General features: G+C 44.0%; 1 protein-coding gene across 1 annotated transcript in view; it reads right to left on the bottom strand.

The window, feature by feature from the left end:
- The window catches only part of OSBP2 (oxysterol binding protein 2), a 178,418-nt gene that overhangs the window by 119,523 nt on the left and 34,970 nt on the right, over positions 1-23,925 (bottom strand). Inside the window, exon 2 of the mRNA XM_047762157.1 lies at positions 21,250-21,458. Coding sequence (XP_047618113.1) covers positions 21,250-21,458 — 209 coding nt within the window. The remainder of the gene's footprint in view (positions 1-21,249; positions 21,459-23,925) is intronic.

Here is a 23,925-nt window from a genome sequence, read left to right as displayed (position 1 = left end):
GATAACTCACCACCACTATCAAAAGGGAAAGCATGCCCTTGACCCAGTAATCCTTTCTATAAGAATTTACCCTTAGCAAATAGTTACACCAAGGCCAAAAATAAGAGGGAGAAGGAGAAGAAGGAGGAGGATGGGGAGGGGGAAAAGGAGAAGAAAGGAAAAAAAGTGAGCACAGAAATGCCTGTCCCAGTGCTTTCCTGGATAACAGGGAGATAAATTATGCTACAGTCTTGGAGTTCCCACTGTGGCTCACTGTGTTATGCACCTGACTAGTATATGTGAGGATGAGGGTTTGATTCCCTGGCCTCACTCATTGGGTTAAGGATCCGGCATTCCCATGAACTGTGGTGTAGGTTGCAGACAAGGCTCGGATGCCCAGTTGCTGTGGCTGTGGCATAGGCCAGCAGATGCTAGCCTGGGAACTTCCATGTGTCACAAAAAGCAAAAAAAAAAAAATGCTACAACCATTTGATGGAATATCATGCACCATTTAAAATGACATTATAACTAGATATTCGAACAGGTGATGTTATTAAAGAATTGTTATTTCAGGTGTGATAGGGTCTTGAACTGATGCCTTTAAAAGTCCTTCATTTTTAGAGATACACATTAAATATTCGCAGATGGGGTTTACTTTAAAATAATGGGAGGGAGAAGCTCCCGTTGTGGCGCAGTGGAAACGAATCCGACTGGGAACCACAGGTTGCAGGTTTGATGCCTAGCCTCACTCAGTGGGTTAAGGAAAGTCCATTCCTCCAGAGAGGCCACCTCTTCTCGAGCAGTGGAGCATTTCCGATTTGTCTTCCAAAGAAATGAAAAATGTAAGGTGGGTGCCAGTGGGAAAGAAAAACCCACCACTCTCATCTAATGGGTTCATGAGGACCAGAAGAGTCCTCGCATTCTCTTCCTGTGCCAGCTCCTGGGGGTGGCAGTGAGGGACCAGTCCACGGAGGCTGGAGGTGGTCGGGGAAGGACCTGTGGGAAAGGTCATGTTTCAGGGGGACCCAGTAGAGGGAACAGGATTTCACGCTCCCTCATTAAGCACACTTGGGGTGCCCCTCCAATCTGAACACAACCTACCCTCAGTGCCCCGGCCACACCTGATGGAACCAGGGCTGGTTCCACCTGCTCCAAGGTGCTCTATGTCCTCCTGCCCAAGAATTTGAAACTGGGGCACAGAGATAGAAGCCATGAGGCCAGGCACAGCCAGGGCAGGTCAGAATCCAGTCTGCAGAAGAAATGGAGACAGAGGGGACCCTGGGACAGTCAGAGAGAGCAGCTGTCCCTCCAGCAGGCTGCGTAAGACCCTGCTTTCACTTGTGACACTTTGAGTGGGTTCTTGTTCCCTGCCAACCAACTGACCCTGAACGGAAAACCATGAAAAAAAAATTAAAAGTTAAAAAAGAGTTAGTAGGAGTTCCCGTTGTAGCTCGGCAGTAACAAACCCAACCAGTATCCACAAGGATGCAGGTTCGATCCTTGGCCCTGCTCAGTAGGTTAAGGATCCAGCATTGCCGTGAGCCGTGGTGTAGGTCACAGACATGGCTCTATGGTGTAGGCTGGCAGCTGCAGCTCCAATTCAACCCCTAGCCTGGGAACTTCCACATTCTGAGGGTGCGGCCATTAAAAAAAAAAAAAAAGAACTAGCAGAGATTAGCAGAGAGCTCTCTGCCTATAAAGGTGTTTCCAGTGCAGTGAGATGTCCCCACGTGCACGACACTATCATACACAGACCTACTGCCAATTAAAGATCCAGCTGAGAGCCAGGGTGGGTGGGTAGTGATAACAACTGGTATTAGTCAACTGTACCATGCGTTCCCTCTCCTGGAGCAGCTTGGAGCAGGTACCCAGCCCTGGTTCCTTCAGGAGGAAGGGAGGGAGTAAGGGTCAGGGTCTGGGGTTTTGTATTATTTTATTATTGTTGTGGCGATTATTATTATTTACCTTCATGACCATCTCAGGATATAGGCATTAGGCCTCCCTCTGAGTGACAAAAAAAATCGTGGCTTAGAGAGGTTGAGGGCCTTGTTTAAAAAAAAAAAATCACACAGTGACTCAAAGCAAAGCCAAGATTCCAAATTTTGCACCCCTTTTACTAAGCCACACCCCTTCGCACCATCATGCAGATGAGCCTCAGCAACTGCCTTGGGGGGCAGGGGGAACAGAGCCCTGCCTTTCAGGTATCTCACCTGGACCTTTCAAAGTTTATCTCCAAGACAGCTCAAGCTGCCAAAGCAAAGTGCAGGAGGAACCCAAGAAACTATCCCAGCCCTGCTGGCCTTGGGTTCAGGTGGTGGTGAGCTGCTAGCCCTGCCCACATCAAAGGCTGGTCCTTAGGCCCACAGACCCAGGAGCAAGCTAACACTGAAATGGCAACACAGCTTAAGCCTTTGGAACCAGATAATTACAAAGATAAGTCCTATTATGCCCTATAGTTGCAAAGGAAGCAATGAGTCTTCAGCATAATTGCCCTAGCAGGAAAATGATGCTTAAAGCATCTTAATGGTAAGAGTGCATCAAATACACACAAGTGATTTTTTCGTCTACTTTTTGGTCAAGTGACTCTGACGTGATATTCCTATGAAGACCACCCCCAATACAAACACATTTCAGAATGCCTGTTTTTCTACTGGAATAAGGAGGTCACCTCTGGGCTACCTCTTGGGCTTCGCTGGCAGGCAGAGGGTCCTGTGGGAAGATGTGAAGTCAGAACAGACACTGCCCTCAATGTGAAAATCCAACGCTCCTCTGAGAACCCAACATCAGTCTGCTCAAATTCTGCATGTACATGAGAACTCACTGGTGACCCAGTTACCCTGAGCCTCTCCAGCCAGCACTGATTTATACCCATCCCTGGGGGGGGGGGGGGGGTAAGCCGCTGCCGTCTGTATGGGTCATAGGATCACATCTAAATCCACATTGTCAACACCTCTTACACAACAAAATACCGTCACTCTGCTAAGTTCCTTTCTGGTGGCTCTTGCCTCTGATAATGTGGGTACTTAAGAACTGACTCCAAGTCAGGCCCCACCCCTTACCCTGCAGGTGCACCCCAGCCCACCCACCCTCCATTCCCCCACCCCCAGGCCATCTAGGGTTTGCATCCTTCCAGGACCTCTGCTCTGTGCCAAGCCCCACTTCTTTGGGAAGGGCCAGAATTTTCCCCCAGCTGAAGGGCGCTAACTTCCCCTTCGATTTCCTCAGACTCTGAAGAAGGCCCCATCCTCTCTGCTGGAAGCACCTGTGTGTCCCCCTTTCTCAGGCTTTGTACCCCCTTTCTGAGCTCCCTCACACCCTTGAAGTCATCAGGGAGAGAAGAGGTTCCTTTAAAGAACCTCAGTGCAATGCATTGTTAATTTTTCAGATGAGATAACAGTACCTTGAATATATTTAATTTTTTAAAAAGAAATCCCTATCTTGGTCACGTTCACGGCATGTGGAAGTTCCCAGACCAGGGATCGAACCCCCTCCATAACATCTCGACCCCAGCCACTTCAGTGACAACACCAGTTGCTTAACCCGCTGTGCCACAAAGAAACTGCTAGAAATCTCTATTTTTTAAAGATACATCTTGAAATACTGACAAATCTTCAAAATGATACAGGATTAGGGAAGAGGGTGGAGGCGTATTAACAAGATTGAGCTGATAAATGGTGAAGGGTATGGGCCAGTTCCTGAGACTTCTGTCTGCTTCTGGTTATGTCTTAAATTTTCCATAACAACAAAAAGGGTTTTTAAAAAATCCCATCCCCGGGGTTCTGCAGCATCCTTGAGTTAACCGTGCTACCTGAGGCTTTTACCTGCACCTCTTTCAACTGACAGGTTTCTTGAAAAACAACTCCATGCAAGGCACTGCTGAAGCTACAAAGTAAAAGTGACTGGCACACCTTGCAATGAGCCCTCAGGACGCAGAGGGGGGACTCTCTTTTAACAAAATCCCCAAGGCCTCATTTCTTAAACTGGGCACAGATTTTTTCTCTCCCCAAACACCAGAGTGGGCATGTGGCACCAAGTGAGCCTGGCTTCCTGTGCTGACAACGATGAGGGAAAATCTTAACTGCCCCCTGTTCTTCCCTTGGTCTTATTGGATGAGGTTGCCCAGGAGTGAGTCAGGGCAGAGGAGAGACTGAGGGGAAGAGAGGCTGACCCATCCACATTTTGGGGGGGTTGGGTGAAGTTAACCTGTCTGTCCTGCAACCTGAGAGCCATGGACCATGGGCCAGGACACATCCTGCCTCCCACCTGGACCAGAAGCCTGGAGGGAAATTCTGAGACCACAGGGGGCTCCAGATCCAAACACCAGTCTCTCAGTCCAGGTGAGGACCATGAAGAAAGAGACTCTGATGAGTGAAGGGCATGGCACCCCCAATACAAACATAATCCCTCTTCTCAGGTGGAGAAAAGGTGCCCCTACACCTAGAAGATGGGGGCCAAGGATTCAGATTCAAGTGTACTGGTGAATGGCCCATACTGTCCCTCTCTGGATTCAGTGCATTAAAAAAATATGTGGTAGTTAAAACAGAGTTAGCCCTCATCCCATGGAAAACATGGAATTTGGAAATGGGGGAAGCAAGCCAGCTGTAGCAAGCTGGCCAGGTATCTGAGCAGACCGTGTTTCTTAAAATGAGATCCATGGGGTGCTAGCAGGAGCACTGCATGGAATGCGTATTAAACATGGGGGTTCCTGGGCACCATCTGCATCTGACCAGAATCTCAGTGCCCCCCTCCCCCGGAGAATTTCATCATGCTCACCCCAGCAGCCTTCATGCCCACCAAAATTAGAAGTTATTCAGGGTTTGTGTGTGCATGTTGTTTAATCCACGCCAGTCAATATTTCACTAACTTAATGAGCTCGCAAGAGGCTAATTACACCTTCTGTCCAGCTAGGCTTCTCTTCCTTGGGACCCAGGGTCTGAAGGTTAATAGCTTGAATGTGGCTATGTTTGCCTTTTTTCCTGAGATGAACACACCCAGATCCCCACCCAGCTTCTGCACCTGCATCTGCAGCTAAATGCAGGGAGATAAAATATAGGACACTATTTACATGAGAATTACAGTAAACAAGGAGGAGGAGGCCAACTGCATCTGGGCACCATCTGAGGAGGAGGGGGGAGAAGAAGGGAGGAGAAAGGGAGGGGAGGGGGAGGAGGGGGGGTAGGCCGCCCCAGGGGAAGCCACCAGGGCTCAGTACCTGCAGGTGCTCTCTGAGCACTGAGGAACAGTCCCCCCAAGTCATATACTCCACATTTCAGGAGGCTATTCCTTTGAATGGAAAGAGTGTTGAGTGGACCAAGGTGAGACCTCCACTTCTCTAGGCCACTTGCATCCCGAGGCACAAAGACAGCAGGTTTTCCAGGAGCTGCTCCCAGAGCCAGAACAGCAGCCCCCCTCCCCCCGCCCCCGCCCCACAACACACACACACATAGTCCCCAAGGATTTATTTTCACCTTGGGGGACCACAGTTATCAGGGACAGTGGAAAAGCCTTCCAAGGCCTACCTTTTAGAGGATTTTCATTTTGAAGCAACAGGATGGCAGGCTGCCCAGATGTTCTTTAGGGTTAGGCCCTAGGGCCACCAGCCACCCAAGCCCCTCTCACCCCCTGCTCAGACGCCGGCCTCGGTTGCTCTAAGGGCAGAATCTGGGCTGCCTGGGATAATTCCAAGTGCTGGGCTGTGATATCAGAATAGGGCTATGACATCAATGTGGGGCAGGTCAGCCTGGGCAAGCAGGGCAGGAGAGGGGGAGTCTTGAGGGTTAGATTAGCCCCCTGAAAGTAAGGGGAGAGAGAGGGGGGTGGTCTGCTCTGGGTGCACCCCCGAACTCCCTGCTGGGAGGCAGACCTGAAAATCTTTCGAAAATGATTCACTAGTACTGAGAGGTAGGTTGCTAGCTGGCTGTCCTACTGGTGCTTCCTTAGGCATTGATTTAAAAGCAAAGAAAGGAAACAAACCATCCCCTAGCTCCCCCTTGTGTCAAGTGGAAGAAAACGCTCTATTTTCTGTCTGAGTTCAACTTCAGACCCCAGCCAGTGAGTTGAGACCTGATCTCCCAAGTGGGGCTGAGCATCAGTGTCCATGAGGATGCAGGGAGATAAAATATAGGACACTATTTACATGAGAATTACAGTAAAAAAAATGTCAGTATAATTATGTCCCATACACAACAAATAATGGACACATAAAATATAGGACACTATTTACATGAGAATTACAGTAAAAAAAATGTCAGTATAATTATGTCCCACACACAACAAATAATGTGTCCATTATTTGTTGTGTGTTTGAAGTTCAAATTAAACTTGGTGACATGTATTATTATATGCTAAATCTGGCAATCCTATACAGGGAGGTTTTTTTTATTATTTTTTTTAAACTCCCCCTCTTTCAATGCTGCTCTCATTCATTCACATTTATCACAGCAGGGGGACCAGGGAACCTGTACTTTAAAGCTGTCAAAGTGACTATTATCAATAACTACAACTGACTTTTCTTGAGCATTTGCCAAGTTCATTTCATGTGCTGTCTAAGTTCTCACAGCACCTCTAAGGAGTGGTTCTATTATCAAGCCCACTTTACAGATGAGAGAACGAGGCAACAAACAGCAAGCACCTCACCCAGGTCACACAGCTACTAAAGGAGCCATAGTTTGAAGCCAGGCTGGCTGTTTCCCACTGACTTAAAAATCTTTGAATTGGAGGAGTTCCCGTCGTTGCTCAGTGGTTAACAAATCCGACTAGGAACGATGAGGTTGCAGGTTGGATCCCTGGCCTTGCTCAATGGGTTAAGGATCCGGCGTTGCCGTGAGCTGTGGTGTAGATTGCAAGCGAGGCTCGGATCCTGAATTGCTGTGGCTGTGGTGTAGGCTGGCAGCTACAGCTCCGATTTGACCCTTAGCCTGGGAACCTCCATATGCCATGGGAGCGGCCCAAGAAATGGCAAAAGAAAAAGATCTTTGAATTGGAAGGATGCTGGTAGGCACATAATTAAAGCCTTCAGGGGCTGACAAACAGAGACTCCAGGAGCCTATGCTCACAGGAATTGCCACATTACCTTCACAATGGGCTGAGCCAGGTGGCAGAGAGCAAGCTTATGCCCAGGCAGGGGACCTTTGGCTAAAGGAAGGTTTCCAGAATGGCCACTTCTTGAAGGATAAGCAAACCTAAGAGGAAGAGGGTGTAGGAGGGGGCTGGGCGCTAAGGAGAGGGTTGGTAAGTGAGAGGTTCAGTTTGCAAGTTGGCCTGGCAGCAAGATGGTGTGCTGATAAGGAGAGAAGCTGGACAGGTCTGGAGAACAAGGAGAGGGGAGAAGGAACAGAGGTCAAAATTGCATTTTCTTTGCTTTTCTTTTTTTTCCCCATTTTTTGGCCGCCCTGCAGTATATGGAGTTCCCAGGCCAGGGATCAGATCCAAGCCACATTTGTGACCTAAGCTGCAGCCAGATCCTTAACCCACTGTGCCAGGCCGGGGATCGAACCTTTGTCCCAGTGCTCCCAAGACCCCGCCAATCCCGTTGCGCCACAGCAGGAATTCTGCATTTTATTTTCAAGTTAACATACAGCACATTTTTTGTTGCTGTACAGTTCTATGCATTTTAACACGTGTATAGATTCATGACACATCTCCACAACTAGGACATAGGACATCACCACAAAAACACTTCCTCCTACTACAACTTTGTGTCGCTCCTTCCCTTCAGCCCTAATAACTACATCTCTAGTTTCTGCCTTTTCCAGAAAATAAATGGAATCATACAACTTTCTGAGAATGGTTTCTTTCACTCAGCATAATGGCTCTGAGGTCCGTCCAAGTTGTTGCATGCATCAAGAGTTTATTCATGGTGATTGCCAAGTAGTATTCCTGTGTATGGATGTACCAGGGTTTGTTCAATCCACTGAAGGGCATGTGGGAAGTCTCCACTCCTTTGCTATTAAAAATAACCCTGCTATGAACATCTGTGTGCAGGTTTTTGTTTGAACATAAGTTTTCATTTCTTTGGGATAAATGTGCAAGGTTGTGGTTGCTGGGTCATATGGTAATTGTATGTTTAAATTTTTTTTTTTTTTTTGTCTTTTCTAGGGCCGCTCCTGTGGCATATGGAGGTTCCCAGGCTAGGGGTCCAATCGGAGCTGTAGCCACCGGCCTACACCACAGCCACAGCAACTCAGGATCCGAGCCACATCTGCGACCTACACCACAGCTCACAGCAACGCCGGATCCTTAACCCACTGAGCGAGGCCAGGGATCAATCCTGCAACCTTATGGTTCCCAGTCGGATTCGTTAACCACTGCGCCACGACGGGAACTCCTGTATGTTTAATTTTTAAAGAAACTTCCCAATTGTCTTCCAGAGTAACTGTACCATTTTATGTTCCCACCAGTAATGTATGACAGATCTTCACCAGCACTTAGCATTATCACTATTTTTTACTTTAGCTGTTCTAATAACGTATAGTGACTATCTCACAGTGATCTGAATTTGTTTCTCTAACAGCTAATGATAATGAACACCTTTCCATGTGCTTCTTTGCCATGTGTATCTACTCTTCAGTGAAATAGCTGTTCATATTTTTGCACATTTTATAATTAGAGTACTTGTATTTTTACTGTGGAGTTTTAAGAGTTCTTTATATCTATAGACTAGTCCTTTGTCAGACAAGCAGCTTGTAAATTTTTCTCCCAATCTGTTCTTTGTCCTTTCATTCTTTTAATGAGGTCTTTTGCAATGCAATAGTTTTTAATTTTGAAGACCAACTTATTAACTTTTCTGTTATGGAGTGTGCTTTTCATGTCTTAAACTTGTTCTCATGTCTAAAAACTCTTCACCTAGCCCTAGGTCCCAAAGATAGTCTATGTTTTCTTCTGAAAGTTTCATAGTTTTACATTTTACATTTACATTGTCCATTTTCAATTAAATTTATTTATTTATTTATTTATTTATTTATTTATTTATTTATTTATTTTTGTCTTTTTGCCATTTCTTGGGCCGCTCTTGCGGCATATGGAGGTTCCCAGGCTAGGGGTCAAATCGGAGCCGGCCTGCGCCACAGCCACAGCAACAAGGGATCTGAGCCACGTCTGCAACCTACACCACAGCTCAGGGCAATGCTGGATTCTTAACCCACTGAGCAAGGCCAGGGATCAAACCTGCAACCTCATGGTTCCTAGCCGGATTTGTTAACCACTGTGCCACAACGGGAACTCCCCTGAATTAATTTTATATACCATATGATACTTAGGTTGAGGTTCATTTTTTTGATACCCAATTACTCCAGCATGTATTTAGAAAACAATCTTTCCCCCATTAAACTGCTTTGGCAACTTTGTCAAAAATCAATTTGGTGTATTTGTGTTTGTTTATTTCTGGATTTCCTGCTCTGTTCTATTGATCTATGTCTCTGTTCCTCCACCAGCAACATACTGTCTTGATTATTCCAGCTACAGAGTAAGTCAACTTCAGGTAAAGTTACTTCTTTGACTTTATTCTTTTTAAAAATCGTTTTAGCTATTCTAGCTCCTTTGTGTTTCCATATAAGTTTTAGAAGAAGCTACAAAAAAATCTTGCTGGGATTTTGATAGATCTCAAAAACCTATAGATTGATTTGGGGAGAACTGACATCTTACCTATGTCACCATATTGAGTCTCCCAACTCAGGGACAGGGTACGTCTCTCCATTTCTTCAGGTATTCTTTGATACATTTTCATCAGACCTTTGTAATTTTTAGCATTCAGATCCTGTACATGTTTTGTTAGACTTATGCTGAAGTATTTCACTTTGAGGAAGTAATTATAAGTGGTATTATATTTTAAATTTCTGTTCTCACATGTTCTTTGCTAGTACATAGGTAGTATATGGTTGATTTTTGTGTTGACCTTATATCCTATAACCTTATTGAACTCACTTACTCATTCTTTGAGCTTTGAAGGGGTTGTCTGTGTTTTTACCATTGAGTTTTGAGAATTCTTTATATATTTTGGATACAAGTCTTTTGTTGAATGAATGACTTGCTAGTCTGCAGCTTATTTTTTCATTCTCTTCACAGTGTCTTTTGCACAGTAAAAAAAATTATTTCAATGAAGTTCAGTTTATCAATTTTTTTCTTTTATGGGTTATGCTTTTGATGTCATGTTTAATAACTATTTGCTTAATCTCAGGTCACAAAAGTTTTCTCTTATGTTTTCTACCAAGAGTGTTATAGTTTTGCGTTATACATTTTGAGTTAATTTTTATACATGTGGCACGTTTAGATCAAGTTTCTTTTTTTAACATACAGATGTCCATTTGTTCTGACATTACTTGTTGGAAAGACTATCCTTTCTCAATTGCTTTTGTATTTTTGTCAAAATTCAACTGACTACATTTGTGTGGGTTCATTTCTGGACTCTCTATTCTGTTCCATCAATCTGTGTATCTGTCTCTTTGCCAACACCACAATCTTGATTATAGTTTCTTTATAATAAGTCTTTAAATCGGGCAATTACTCCCACTTTATTCTTTTTTTCAAAATTGTTTCAGCTATTCTAGTTCATTTGTCTTTCCATTAAAATTTATAATAAGTGGGAGGGAGTTCTCATTTTGGTGCAGTAGAAGAAAATCCTAGTATCCATGAGGATGCAGGTTCCATCCCTGGCCTCACTCAGTGTGTTAAGGACTGGGCATTGTTGTGAGCTGTGATGTGGGTCACAGATGCAGCTCAGATCCCACGTTGCTGTAGCTGTGGTGTAGGCCAGGAGCTGCAGCTCCGATTTAACCCCTAGCCTGGGAACTTCCATATGCTGGGGGTGCGGCCCTAAAAAGCAAATAAATAAATAAATTTATAATAAGCTTGTCTGTATTAAAAAAATGTCTTGCTGGGATTTTAATTGGAATTGCATTAAATATAATAATCAAGTTGGTGAGACTGACATCTTTGTTGAATCTTCTGAGCCATGAGCATTTTGTGTTTTTCCATTTTTTATGGCCTTTTCTTTTATTAGCAGTTTATAGTTTTCAGTATATAGATACTATCCATGTTCTGTGATATTTATATCTAAGTATATCATGGGGGGCATTATAAATGATTTTTAAAATTTTTGGTTTTCAATTGTTCATTGTTAGTACATACAAATATGTATAGTATATTGATCTTGAATAGTGTGTCCTTGCTAAGCTCACTTATTCTAAGGGAGTATTTTTGTAAATTTCTTGGGATCTTCTACAAAGCCATCATGTCATTTCAAATGAGGGTAGTTTTGTTTCCTCCTTTCTAATCTGAATGCCTTTGATTTCTTTTTCTTGCTTTATTATACTGGCTAGGACTTCCAAGATGAGGATGAATATTATTTGTGATAACACAAATCCTTGACTTGCCAATGATCCTTGGGGAAAACATTCTGATAGTGGGCAGAAAGCATGACCATTCAGTGGCTGTGACATATGCAGGTGAAGAGGTTGTCTCCACCTGACCCCCTCAGCCCTGAGGGAGGAAGCAGAGAGGCCACCCTCACCAGGCTGATCCTGAACCTCCCCAGCAGACTGCTGGGCTGAGGGGTGATGCGGCCCACAAGTACACAGTGCCCACGGCCACAGAGAACACCAAGGAACCTGAACACATCCACTCCTTTGCTCCAGTCATTCCCACTGCCTGGACAGTCTTCCTCCCTAACCTCCTCACCTCCATCTCCACATTTCTTTTTTCTTTTTCTTTTTGTCTTTTTAAGAGCTGCACCCATAGCATATGGAGGTTCCCAGGTTAGGGGTCAAATGGAGCTGTAGCTGCTGGCCTATGCCGCAGCCACAGCAAAATGGGATCCAAGCCACATCTGCAGCCTATACCACAGCTCATGGCAACACCAGATCCCTAACCCACTGAGCAAGGTTAGGGATCGAACTTGCGTCCTCGTGGATGCTAGTCAGATTCATTTCCGCTGAGCCACAATGGGAACTTCCATCTCCACATTTCAAACTCATCTTTATCCTTCAAACCCAGTCCAGGTCTCACCTCCTATGGATAGCCATCCCTGGCGCTATTCGCCTGCACTGACAGCTTCCCATCTTAGGCTGTACTAATTCACCTGCAAGTCACTCTAATCTCTGTGGGAGCTGCTATGCCTCATTCACGAAGTTTATTATAGGATTGTTTCATTTGAATGATGTTCTTTCCTTCTGAAAGGTTAATATATAAGCACACATACTGTGCAGATTTTAAAATATATATATATATATATATAATAAAAATTATTGTGACCTGGAAATAGTGTTCCTTCCTTCTGCCCATTTTAGGCAACTGGTAAATTAAGGCTGCAAATACAAAACTGGAAAAACTCAAAAGGCTGAGTTTCAAGTGCCCAAGGGGACAGTGGCTCCTGGAAGCAGAGGTGATTGTGCAGCTGAGGGAGAAGTTTCCAGGAGTGTTGGGCTCTAAGGCAGGCCCACAGTTGGGGCGGGGCTGGCAGGGAAAGGGTCACAGTTCCAGCATGGACACCTGACTGACAAAGACATCCCATTAGGAGGTGCAGGCACCCCACAGATGATCATAGCCTGTCCCTTTGCACCTACCGATGGCACGTCCCCACCTAGAGGGGAGAGTGGCTGCCTTCCCAGAGACGCGGCCCTCTGGGGCCGCTGAACCACATTTCAAGGAAATGTATGTTATTGGAGGCAGGTCATCTTGAGACAGAGAAAGCAGTTTTTCCCTTTGTCTTTCAGATACCTTGGGCACTTGACTCCTTGCAGGTAAATTTAACATTTTAACTTTTTTTTTTTTTTTTTTTGGCGGCTCCCAGAGCACATAAAATTTCCCAGGCCAGGCATCAAACCCAATGCCACAGCACTGACCCAAGATGCTGCAGTGACAATGCCTGATCCTTAACCCACTGTGCTGCAAGGGAACTCCACATTTTAACCTTTTTTTTTTTTTTGCTTTTTAGGGCGGCATATTGGAGCTACAGCTGCCAGCCTATGTCTCAGCCACAGCAACACAGAATCCGAGCCGTATCTGTGACCTACACCACAGCTCATGGCAATACTGGATCCTTAACCCAGTGAGCAAGACCAGAGATTGAACTCACGTACTAATGGATACCAGTCGGTTTTGTTACCGCTGAGCCACCAGGGGAAGTCCCACTTGAACCATTTTTAAGTGCACAATTCAGTGATACTTTGTACAATCATAATGTGGTGCAATTATCACCTCTATCTAGCTCTGAAATATTTTCATAGAAAGAAAGAAACCCTGTACCCATTAGGCAGTCATTCCCTGCCCCTCAACTCCTGGCAACCCCTACCTGCTTTCTGTCTATGGATTTGCCTATTTTGAACATTTCATATACACAGAATCATACAATATGAGATCTTCTGTGTCTGGCTTCTTTCACTTACACGTTTTCAAGGTTCATGCATGTTGCAACATCTGTCCATTGTGTAGAGGGATCTCCTTTGTTTATTCACTCATCCACTGATGGACATTTGGGCTGTGTCCACCTTTTGGCTCTTGTGGTGAGTCCTGGAACATTCATGTACAAGTTCTTGTTTGAACAAAAACTTGTTGACACTTTCGTTTTTGGTTCTTTGGGGTATATACACAGGAGCAGGATTGCTGGAATCATATGGGTGGTACTGATGAACCACTAAAACATTTTCCACAGTGGCTGCACCATTTTACATTCCCACTGGCCATGTATGAAGGCTCCAATCCTCCACATCCTTGCTAGCACTTGCCACTTTCCATTGTTGTTGCGTGTTTGATCGCAGCCATTCTAAGGGATGTGAAGTTGTTATCTTGTGGTTTAGATTTGCATTTCCTTAATGACTAATAATATTGATTCTCTTTTCAGGTGTTTATTGGCTATGCGTATTTCTTCTTTGGAGAAACGTCTATTCAATACTTTTCTCATTTATATTCTGGATACTAATTCATCCAAAATATGCTTTGCAAATTTCCTACTCTGTGGATTGTCTTTTCTTTTCCTTGATAGTACTCCTTAATTGGACAAAAATTTCAAATTTTGATAAAGTCCCATTTATCCATTTTGTTTTCCCTTTCATTGCTTGTGCTTTTGATGTCATATCTTAAAAATATTGCCAAATTCAAGATCATGAGTATTTACTACTTTTTTTTCCTCAGTGAGTTGTATGGTTTTAGCCTTTATACTTAGCTCTTTGATGCATTCTGAATTAGTGTTTGTGTATGATGTAAGGTAGGGATCCAACTTCATTCTTTTGCATGTGGATATCCTGTTATCTCAGCATCATTTGCTGAAGAGACTATCCTTTCCTCGTTGAATGATCTTGGTACCCTTGTTGAAACTCAAGTGACCATATATGTATGGGTTTAATTTTGGACTCTCAATTTTATTCCATTGATCTATACATGTCTATCCTTATGTCAGTACCAAACTATCTTGATTACATAGCATTGTGGTAAGTTTTGAAGCTGGAAAGAGTTCTTTAACTTTACCTTCTTTTCAAGATGGTTTTAGCTACTTTGGATTCCTTGCAATTGATTCCCTATAAATTTTAGGATTTTCTTCTACTTTGGGGGGAAAAAAGATCACACTGAATCTATAGATTGCTTTGGGAGTATAGCATTTTAATAATATTAAGTCTTCCCATCCACGATGATGGGATGTCTTTCCATTTATTTAGATTTTCTTTAATTTCCTTCAGTAACTGTTTTTAGTTTTCAGTGAACAAGCCCTTCATCTCCTTAGTATTTTATTATTTGTGATTTTATTTATTTATTTAGTCTTTTTAGGGCTGCATCTTGCGGCATTATGGAAGTTGGGGTTGGGGTCGAATTGGAGCTGTAGCCACCAACCCATGTCACAGCCACAGCAACACCAGATCCAAGCCATTTCTGTGACCTACACCACAGCTCACAGCAATGCCGGATCCTTAACCCACTGAGTGAGGCCAGGGATCAAACCCATATCCTCATGGATACTAGTCAGATTTGTTTCCACTGAGCCACGGGCGGAACTCCTGTGATGATATTTAAATGGAATTATTTTCTTCATTTCCTTTTTGGGTTACTCATTGCTAATATATAAAAATGCAAGTGGTATTTGTGCATCTTGTGCACTGAAGCTTTGCTGAATTTGTTTATTAGCTCTAATAATTTTTATGTGTGTAGATTTTACATATAGGATCATGCCATCTGCCAATAGAAAGTTTACTTTTTCCTTTCTAATTTTTCCTTTTGATTCTTTTTATTACCTAATTGGTTATCTAGAATTTCCAGCGCAATGTTGAATAGCCATGGTAAAGGTGGGCATCCTTGTCTTGTTCCTGATCTTAGGAGAAAACTTTCAGTTTTTACCTCTAAGTATGATGTTAGCTGTGGGATTTTTTTTTTTATATAAATGCCCTTTATCATATAGGAAGTTACCTTCTATTCAGAGTTTGCTGAGTGTTTTTATCATAAAAGAGTGTTGGATTTTGTCAAATCTTTTTTTCTGCATCAGTTGATATAATCATGAGGGATTTTTTTCCTTCAATCAATGTGGTATATAATATTGATTGGTTTTCCTGTATTGAACCACTCTTGCATTCCTGGGATAAATTTCACTTGGCAATGTTGTATAATCCTTTTAATATGCTGTTAGATTTTGTTTACTAGCATTTTGTTGAGCGTTTTTGCATCATAAGGGATTTATTCATAAGGGATAATGGTCTATGGTTTTCTTTTATAGTGATGTCTTTGGCTTTGGTATAGGGCTGGCTTTGTAGAATAAGTTAGGAAGTGTTTCCCTCTCTTTATTTTTACTTTTTTGGAAGAGTTTGAGAAGGACCAATGTTAGTTCTTCTTTAAATGTTTGGTAGAATTCACCAGTGAGGCCATCTGGTCCTGGGCTTTTCTTTATGGGGAGATTTTTTTTTTTTTTTGTCTTTTTGCCATTTCTTGGGCCGCTCCCGCAGCATATGGAGGTTCCCAGGCTAGGGGTCCAATCGGAGCTGTAGCCACCGGCCTACCCCAGAGCCACAGCAACGCAGGATCCGAGCCGCGTCGGCAGCCTACACCACAGCTCACGGCAACGCCAGATTGTTAACCCGCTGAGCAAGGGCAGGGACCGAACCCGCAACCTCATGGCTCCTAGTCGGATTTGTTAACCACTGCGCCATGACGGGAACTCCGAGATTTTTTTTTTAAATTACTAATTCAATGGCTTTACTTATCATGCCTGTAAAGATTTTCTATTTCTTCTTTAGTCAGTTTAATTTTTCTGTTTCTAGGAATTTTTTCATTTCAACTGTTATTGAATTTGTTGCCATACAGTTGATCATAGTATTATCTTATAATCCTCTTTATTTCTGAAAGGTCAGTACTTATGTTCTCATTTTCATTTCTAATGTTAGTAATTTGAGTCATCTCTCTTTTTTTCCTATATTCAGTCTGGATAAAAATTTGAAAATTTTGTCAGGCTTTTCAAAGAACCAACTTTTGGTTTCATTGATTGTCTCTATTATTTTTCTGTTCTTATTTCATTTATCTCAACCTTGGATTGTTTTTATTTATTGTTTCCTTCCTTCTGCTAGCTTTGGATTTAGTTTTATCCATTGACTTGATATTTTACTTCTTTTTTAACACATCTTTTTTTTTTTTTTAAAGACCACACCCATGGGATGTGGAAGTTCCTGGGCCAGGGACTGAAGCCAAGCCATGCTTGTGGCCCTTTAACCCATTGTGCCAGGCTGAGGATCAAACCCACACCTCTGCAGTGACCCAAGCCACTGCAGTCAGATTCTTAACCCACTGTGCCATGGCAGGAACTCCTTTAACATATCTTTTTACAGCCACAAATTTTCCTCTGAGTACTGCTTTTGCTGCATTCCATAAATTTTGGAATGTTGTATTTCATTTTCAATAATCATTAAGTATTTTTAAATTTCTGTTGTGATTCCACCTTTGAACCATTCATTGTTTGAGTGCTAATTTTTATATATTTGTGAATTTTCCAGTGTTTCTTCTGATATTTATTTCTAGCTTCATTCCACCATGGTTAGAAAGGATACTTTGTAGGATTTCAACCCTTTAAAACGTATTAAAACTTGGTTTTTGGCTTAAAATATAGTCTATCTTGGAAAATGTTCCATACACACCTGAGAAGAATGTTGTTCTGCTGTTGTTTTGTGTGGAGCTTCTGTATACGTCCATTAAGTCTATTTGGTTCATTGTTGCAAACCTGTTTCTTTGCAAACCTTCTTTACTTTATCCCATCTTCTTGCCTTACTTTATCCCATCTTCCTGCTTGAAAAACAGTCACAGTGCTGGTAAATGACTTAAGCTTAAGAAATGTTAGGTGCCTAGAGGTCAGAGTAAGAGCTTAACCTTTTACCAGATAAGTGGCTTTTAAAATAGTAAAAGAGGAGTTCCCGTCGTGGTCGTGGCGCAGTGGTTAACGAATCCGACTAGGAACCATGAGGTTGCGGGTTCGGTCCCTGCTCTTGCTCAGTGGGTTAACGGTCTGGCGTTGCCGTGAGTTGTGGTGTAGGTTGCAGACGCGGCTCGGATCCCGCGTTGCTGTGGCTCTGGCGTAGGCCAGTGGCTACAGCTCCAATTCAACCCCTAGCCTGGGAACCTCCATATGCCGCGGGAGCGGCCCAAGAAATAGCAACAACAACAACAAAAAAGACAAAAAGCCAAATAAAATAAAATAAAATAAAATAGTAAAAGAACTTATATAATAGTAAGCAAACCCTATATCATCCACCCATAGCCACTCCTCACTTGATCTCATTTAAAGAGCACAATAAAAGCTTGTGTGGTTTCTTGAGGCAGGGCTCTTGGTCCCTGAGACCTTGAGTTTCCCCCCCCCATCCCACCTTTACTTAAGATAAATGTCTCTGTGTCTTGTTTTGTGTTAACTTTTTCCCTTAAGTTCCACAGCACCCATTCTTCATCCTGCTGAGCTGGTCTCGGCAGTTCATAGCACCCAAAGTTGTAAGCAGTGCAGCTGTATGACTGAATTCCTTTTTTTTTTTTTTTTTTTTACCATATTCTTCTGTCTGCTGTTTGGAGAACTGACTACAAGGAAGAAAACAGGGAGGAGGCTTTTGCAGACATCCAGGTAAGAGAGAATGGCACATGGACTAGGGGGTGGCAGAAAAGCTAGAGAGTAATAGAAAGTAAAAAGTAAACAGAAGTAAAAGCTAGAGAGTAACACTTACAAGAGGTAAGTGAAGGTAGGAAGTAGGCTTCCTGCTGGATGAGAGATTGTCCACAGTCTAAGAAGGGACAGAAAGGCCATAGGATGATCTATAGGAATCTTTCTGGAGTCTTGTCTGTGCCCTTGACTCAGCTGGTCACCATCAGCCAGACTCAAGGAGAACTACTCCAGGTGGTCTTCCCTCATTTAGGGCTACCTGAAGCTCACTCTAAGCAAAAAGTTACATACCACAACTCTCCAACATCAGCCTGAGACGTATGGGAGGAGGGGGTTGCCTTGCAGAGAAGCCACCACAAATGCTATTTTTCAAGAAACAATAAGGTGGCCTCAACCTTTCTTTCTTTCTTTCTTTCTTTCTTTCTTTCTTTCTTTCTTTCTTTCTTTCTTTCTTTCTTTCTTTCTTTCTTTCTTTCTTTCTTTTTTGGTCTTTTTGCCTTTTCAGGAGCTGCACCGGTGGCATATGGAGGTTCCCAGGCTAGGTGTCGAATTGGAGCTGTAGCCACTGGCCTATGCCAGAGCCACAGCAACATGGGATCCGAGCTGCGTCTGCAACCTACACCACAGCTCACAGCAACATTGGATCCTTAACCCACTGAGGAAGGCCAGGGATCGAACCCGCAACCTCATGGTTCCTAGTCGGATTCGTTAACCACTGAGCCACAACGGGAACTCCAAGCCACAACGGGAACTCCTCAACCTTTCTATAAAAGCACAGTACCTGCCTGAACGTTCCTCCTTCATGTATATTAGTTTATTTGTGCTTCAAAACACCAAAAGGAGAGGAATCCCTCCATTTCTCACTGACACACAGCATATTGTTACCTTGAGTTGTGCCAGAATATCTATCCTGCATCCTTACCCAGAAGGATAACCCCTTGGGAACACAAGACGTGCGCTGCATCTCTAGCCTCTGATGATGCTTAAGGGGCATGAAATGAAGGAAGGTAAGCCTGAGGCTGCTCCTTCAGGGGTCCCAACCGCTCCTAGAGGAGGTCCAGGTTAGCAATCCCTGGCACTGTCCAGCTGAGTTAAAAAGTACTTCTATGCCAGCTGCAAAAGAAACCCCTCCAGCTGCCTACCCTAGGAAAAGTGTTTTAGAATGATGGATCCAATAAGTCCTGCCTGCTACATTATTTTCAGTAAGTTCCTAAAAATAAGGCATGGATGTATGTATGTATTTACTTAGGAGAAGCTGATAAGAGGAGGCTGGTTCTTCCATGACCAGCAATGCTTCCACGCTTGGTCGCTGGGGTTTTCCTGAGCCCAGTCACACCACCAGCCCCTCCACAGGAGCTTTCCATAGGCATCCAAACTGAGACCACACGTCCTGTTGGGGGTCTCAGTGTAGCCCATACCTGAGATGACCAAAACACCTTCCTTCTCTGGGAAATGGAGTGGTATCCTGGGGATCCCTTGTCAAGGTCAGCATCACTGCTGACACACCCAGGTCACAGAGTATGGACCCCAAGAGTCATCACAGAGGATCCACACTGCAAATGGGTGAGACTGAAAGAGAAGGTCAGTGCGATTCTCAATGACCTTCCATGTGCATTGAGAAGCTAGCTGGGGGAGAGACCCCAGTGCAGGGAGACTGATTATTGAGCACAGGGACTGATGTCACTAGCCCCTCACCCTGCTTTGTGCTAGAGCTCCTTTCACAGGACTCACTGTCTCTGAAACCAGCCTGAGATAATCCTGGAAAATAGGGCTGCAACTCCTTCTCACCTGGAGCCCTGCCTCCCTAAACAAACCACACAGGTCTATGTAGACCTTTTGCTTATAACTTCCAAATGAGCACAGCTTCCCAATCACCCCTCCCTGTGTGTGGACCCAGTTTTCACCCATTAGAAACATTTGCTATCTCTCTAGGCAGGCAGGGCATTGCAGAGGCCAGCATTCTCACATCTGGCTGCAGTCATCTAATGGTACGACTCCTGTGGAAGGCAGGTTGATAGTGTCTCAGAATTACAAATGCTCGGTAACCCACTGACCCAGCACCACCAAGTCTTAGAACATCATTATGCTTGTACACACATGAAATGAAATGCAAGGTTACTCACTGCAGCACAGTGAAACTACCTAAATGTCCATCAACAGGCTATAGGTTACATAAAGTAGAGCACATCCATACAGCAAAGTACTGTGCTGTCATAAAAACAAGGAGGAAACTTTTCATGTAGTTACAGGGAAAAATTCCAAGATATACTATTGCTAAATGGGGGGAAAAAAACAAGGGGGGGGGACTCTATTTATTTTAAAATAAGCACCTATTTGAACACATATGTAAAGATATAAGATACTGGTAGCTCTGGTTGTCTCTGGGTGGGAGAATGGGGTGAGTAGCTGGGAATAAGAGTTAAGGCAGAAGAGAGAACTCGACCCAATATTTTGTGATAATCTACATGGGAAAAGAATCTGAAAAAGAATGGATTGTGTATATCTATAACCGAATCACTTCATTGTACAGCAGAAATTAATACAACATTGTAAATCAGCTATACTTCAATAAAACTTTTAAAAATGAAAAGAGTCAAGAGCAGACTTCACTGCTTATGCTTTTCAAATCATTGGTTTATGAATCTTAGAAAGACATTACATATTAAAAATAAATGTATTAAAGTAGAAAATAAAATGTCTTGCTTAGGACTTCTGAGCTGACCTTCCACCCTGGCAAAGGCAGTAGCTCTGGCTAAAAGGTTTTCAGTCCCCAAAATGGACCTCAGAAAAGGTCTGGCCCGAGGCACAAGTGTGCCATCCTGGTCTCTCACCCCGACTGCTGCTTCAGGAGCTGACCCACTACAGCATCCAAAGGATCTGCTGAAGCCCAGGAACAGATTTGTCCAAAGAAAGGCACACACAGACAGCCCTGTCTGCCGCAAACATTTCCATCCCAAGATCTGCCAGCCACCCTGAACCACTTAACATCCCACTGCTGAGGACGCACAGAGCTAAGTGGGAAGGGAGAACATGCACCTTGACCTTCCAAGGTTAGTCTGAACTAGCCTGGGTCTGCTGGTCCCCACTGCCCACCCAAAGCTTTCAGTTCCCACTCTCTCCAGGCCCACGATGCTGCACATACATCCGCTGCATTAAGCACTGGCTACCTGAGTGGCTGCTCATCATTCGGACAGCCTTGGCCTTGGACAGCTCCAGGGCGGTGATCCACTGCTGCCGCTCCACCTCCGAGCTGGCCTTGAGGTGGTAGGTCCTGGCCCCACTGGTCAGCACGATACCGCAAGAGTCCTCCGTGTCAAAGTGCGCGGTGGACAGGTTGATGGTGCCACGGCAGGTGTGGGCCATTTCACCCTGATTTCTGTAGGATGCAAGAGAAGGGATGGGGTAAGGCTCCCAAATGCAATACTTCTCAACTGAAAAAAGCCTCAAGGCACAGCCTTGGAATCTCAGATCCTTGGAATCTCAGATCCTTGGAGCTGGCAGAGGCCCTGGAGTCAGCACTGGGAGGTAATGCCTCTCGGGAAGGACTGGTAGAGGCTTAACTGGGGGACACTCAGTGGGGAGAGTGGCAGAGGGCCCACAGCAATAATGCATGTGGGTGTGCTTTCTGTGGTCTGAGACACCAGGAAATGGAGAGGGGTGACTTCCAGGGTCCTACTAGGCAGCACGGATCTCTGACACTATCCCAGGCTCTTTCCACTAAGTCTCAGGACCACAGAGCTGGAGCTGGGGGTGAACTTGCCACCAAAGCTGAGATTAGAGACCCTGAAGGGCAGGGTCCAGACCCAGAGGCACGCCCTGCCAGGGGCAACCTGGGAACCAAGGTCCACAGAGCAAGGAAGCCACCTTCTCCTCTGGCCCCAGGTGATGAAGGCAACTGCTGGGCTGACAGTGCTCCTCGTGACAAGGGACTGACCCTTTGCTGGTTACTAGATCATGGAGCTAATGGTATCAAAGTAAGGGGAAATGGAGGTGACTAACAGTGGGCTGTTTCCAACTGTGACCAGTGTCTGAAAACTGAGATCCAACTATCATGACGGCATCTACTTAATCCACTCCTTTAAGCACTCGCAGGAAATTCAAACACTCCCCCTCTCATGACATACCAAATATCTTTCCACAGAGGATGTTAGAAGAGGAAGCGCGATTGGTCAGCACATAACACTGCCAGTAGTGGGAGATCATTGGCAATTCTGCTGCCCTTTGATGCTCACTTATATTCTCTGGCTGTTCATCATCTGCTATTTTCCTGATTCTCCTACCAGTTCTAAAGTCAAATGGCTTGACACTCAGTAAGACATTTAACTTTCATTTGAACAGCTGCTGCCATTTCTGATTCTCTCCTGCTTTGGTTACATTCTTTAGAGAAGATGATATGCAGTTGACCTCTGAATGACATGGGGGTTAGAAGCATCCAACCCCCTGTGCAGTCAGAAATCTGCATACTGCCATCTCGCCTTAAAAACAAATGAATTTATAAGTGACTCACCCAAGGGCAGGAAGCTGAAGCAGTTAGGATAGAATCAGGACCCAAATTCTGGTTCTTTTAATTCCATATACTGTGATCTCTAACTGAACCCAAACTTTTCCATACACTTAATTAATTTAAAGATCTGAAAATGAAAATACAGGTACTACATTTATTTATTTATTTACTTACTTATTGTCTTTTTAGGGCAGCACCCACGGCACATGGAGGTTCCCAGGCTAGGGGTTGAATCAGAGCTGTAACTGCTGGCCTATGCCACAGTCACAAAGATGCCAGATCCAAGCTGTGTCTGCAACCTACACCACAGCTCACAGCAACACTGGATCCTTAAACCACTGAGCAAGGCCAGGGATCAAAGCTGCATCCTCATGGATACTAGTTGGGTTTGTTAACCACTGAGCCATGACAGGAACTCCCAGGTACTACATTTATTGAAAAAAAATCCACTCATAAGGGGGCCTGTGCTATTTACACCCATGTAATTCAAGGGTCGACTGTAGTTTATACCTGAAGAAAGGTTCAGCTCCTGGGTGCTGACATCTTCCGCTTGAAAGAAACAGATTCTAATTTACAAAATGGGCATGGCTGTTGGAAACTTGCTGTTATAAAGACTTTCAGGCTAGAGACTGTTCAGGTGTTAAATAGTTTAGTAAATAAAAATGACACTATGCCTTAGCTCAAAAGCAGAGGGGGTCGTGGTGGTGATAGTGTTCTAGGCAGAAGGAACAGCAGGGGCAACGGTTATGAGGCAAGGAGGAGTTTACAGCTTTCAAAGAACAGAAAAAGGTCCTATGTGGCCAAAGCACTGAGAACAAGAGACATGACAAGAAAAAAGTGAAGCTAGAAAATCAGGCAGGGATCAAAGGTACATAGCAACTTGCACTTCATATTAAGGATTTAGACTTTTATCCCAAGACTGAAATAGTGGTCATCCTGCCCCTAATGTCAGGAACAAAACAGAGGTGACTAAGAATTCCAGGAGTTCCTATGGAAAACAGGGAATAGAAGTACCTTGTGCAAGATGGGAGGTGGAAGGCAGGCTGGTAGGTGAAATCAGGACTGGGCTAGAAACCATCCAGTGGCTACTGTGCTGGATGGCAATGCTTTGACTGAAATAAATACCCATAGTCCATACTGATAGAAGTAAATAATTGAAGGGATAAATAAGCGTGAGAAAAGGGAGAGATCTTCCTCGATAAAAGTAGGTGGAATCATGGAAATAGAAAATCACTAAATGTACTGTGGGATCCTGGACTGGATTATAAAATAGGAAAAAAGATATGGAAAAACTTGCAAAATACTGATAATCCTTGGATTTGGTTAGTAGTAATTTTTT

The sequence above is a fragment of the Phacochoerus africanus genome, chromosome 15 (genome assembly GCF_016906955.1).
Source record: "Phacochoerus africanus isolate WHEZ1 chromosome 15, ROS_Pafr_v1, whole genome shotgun sequence".
In the NCBI taxonomy this organism is placed as follows: domain Eukaryota; kingdom Metazoa; phylum Chordata; class Mammalia; order Artiodactyla; family Suidae; genus Phacochoerus; species Phacochoerus africanus.
Note: the sequence above shows the minus strand (reverse complement) of the source record. Positions and strands in the feature narration are given on the sequence as shown.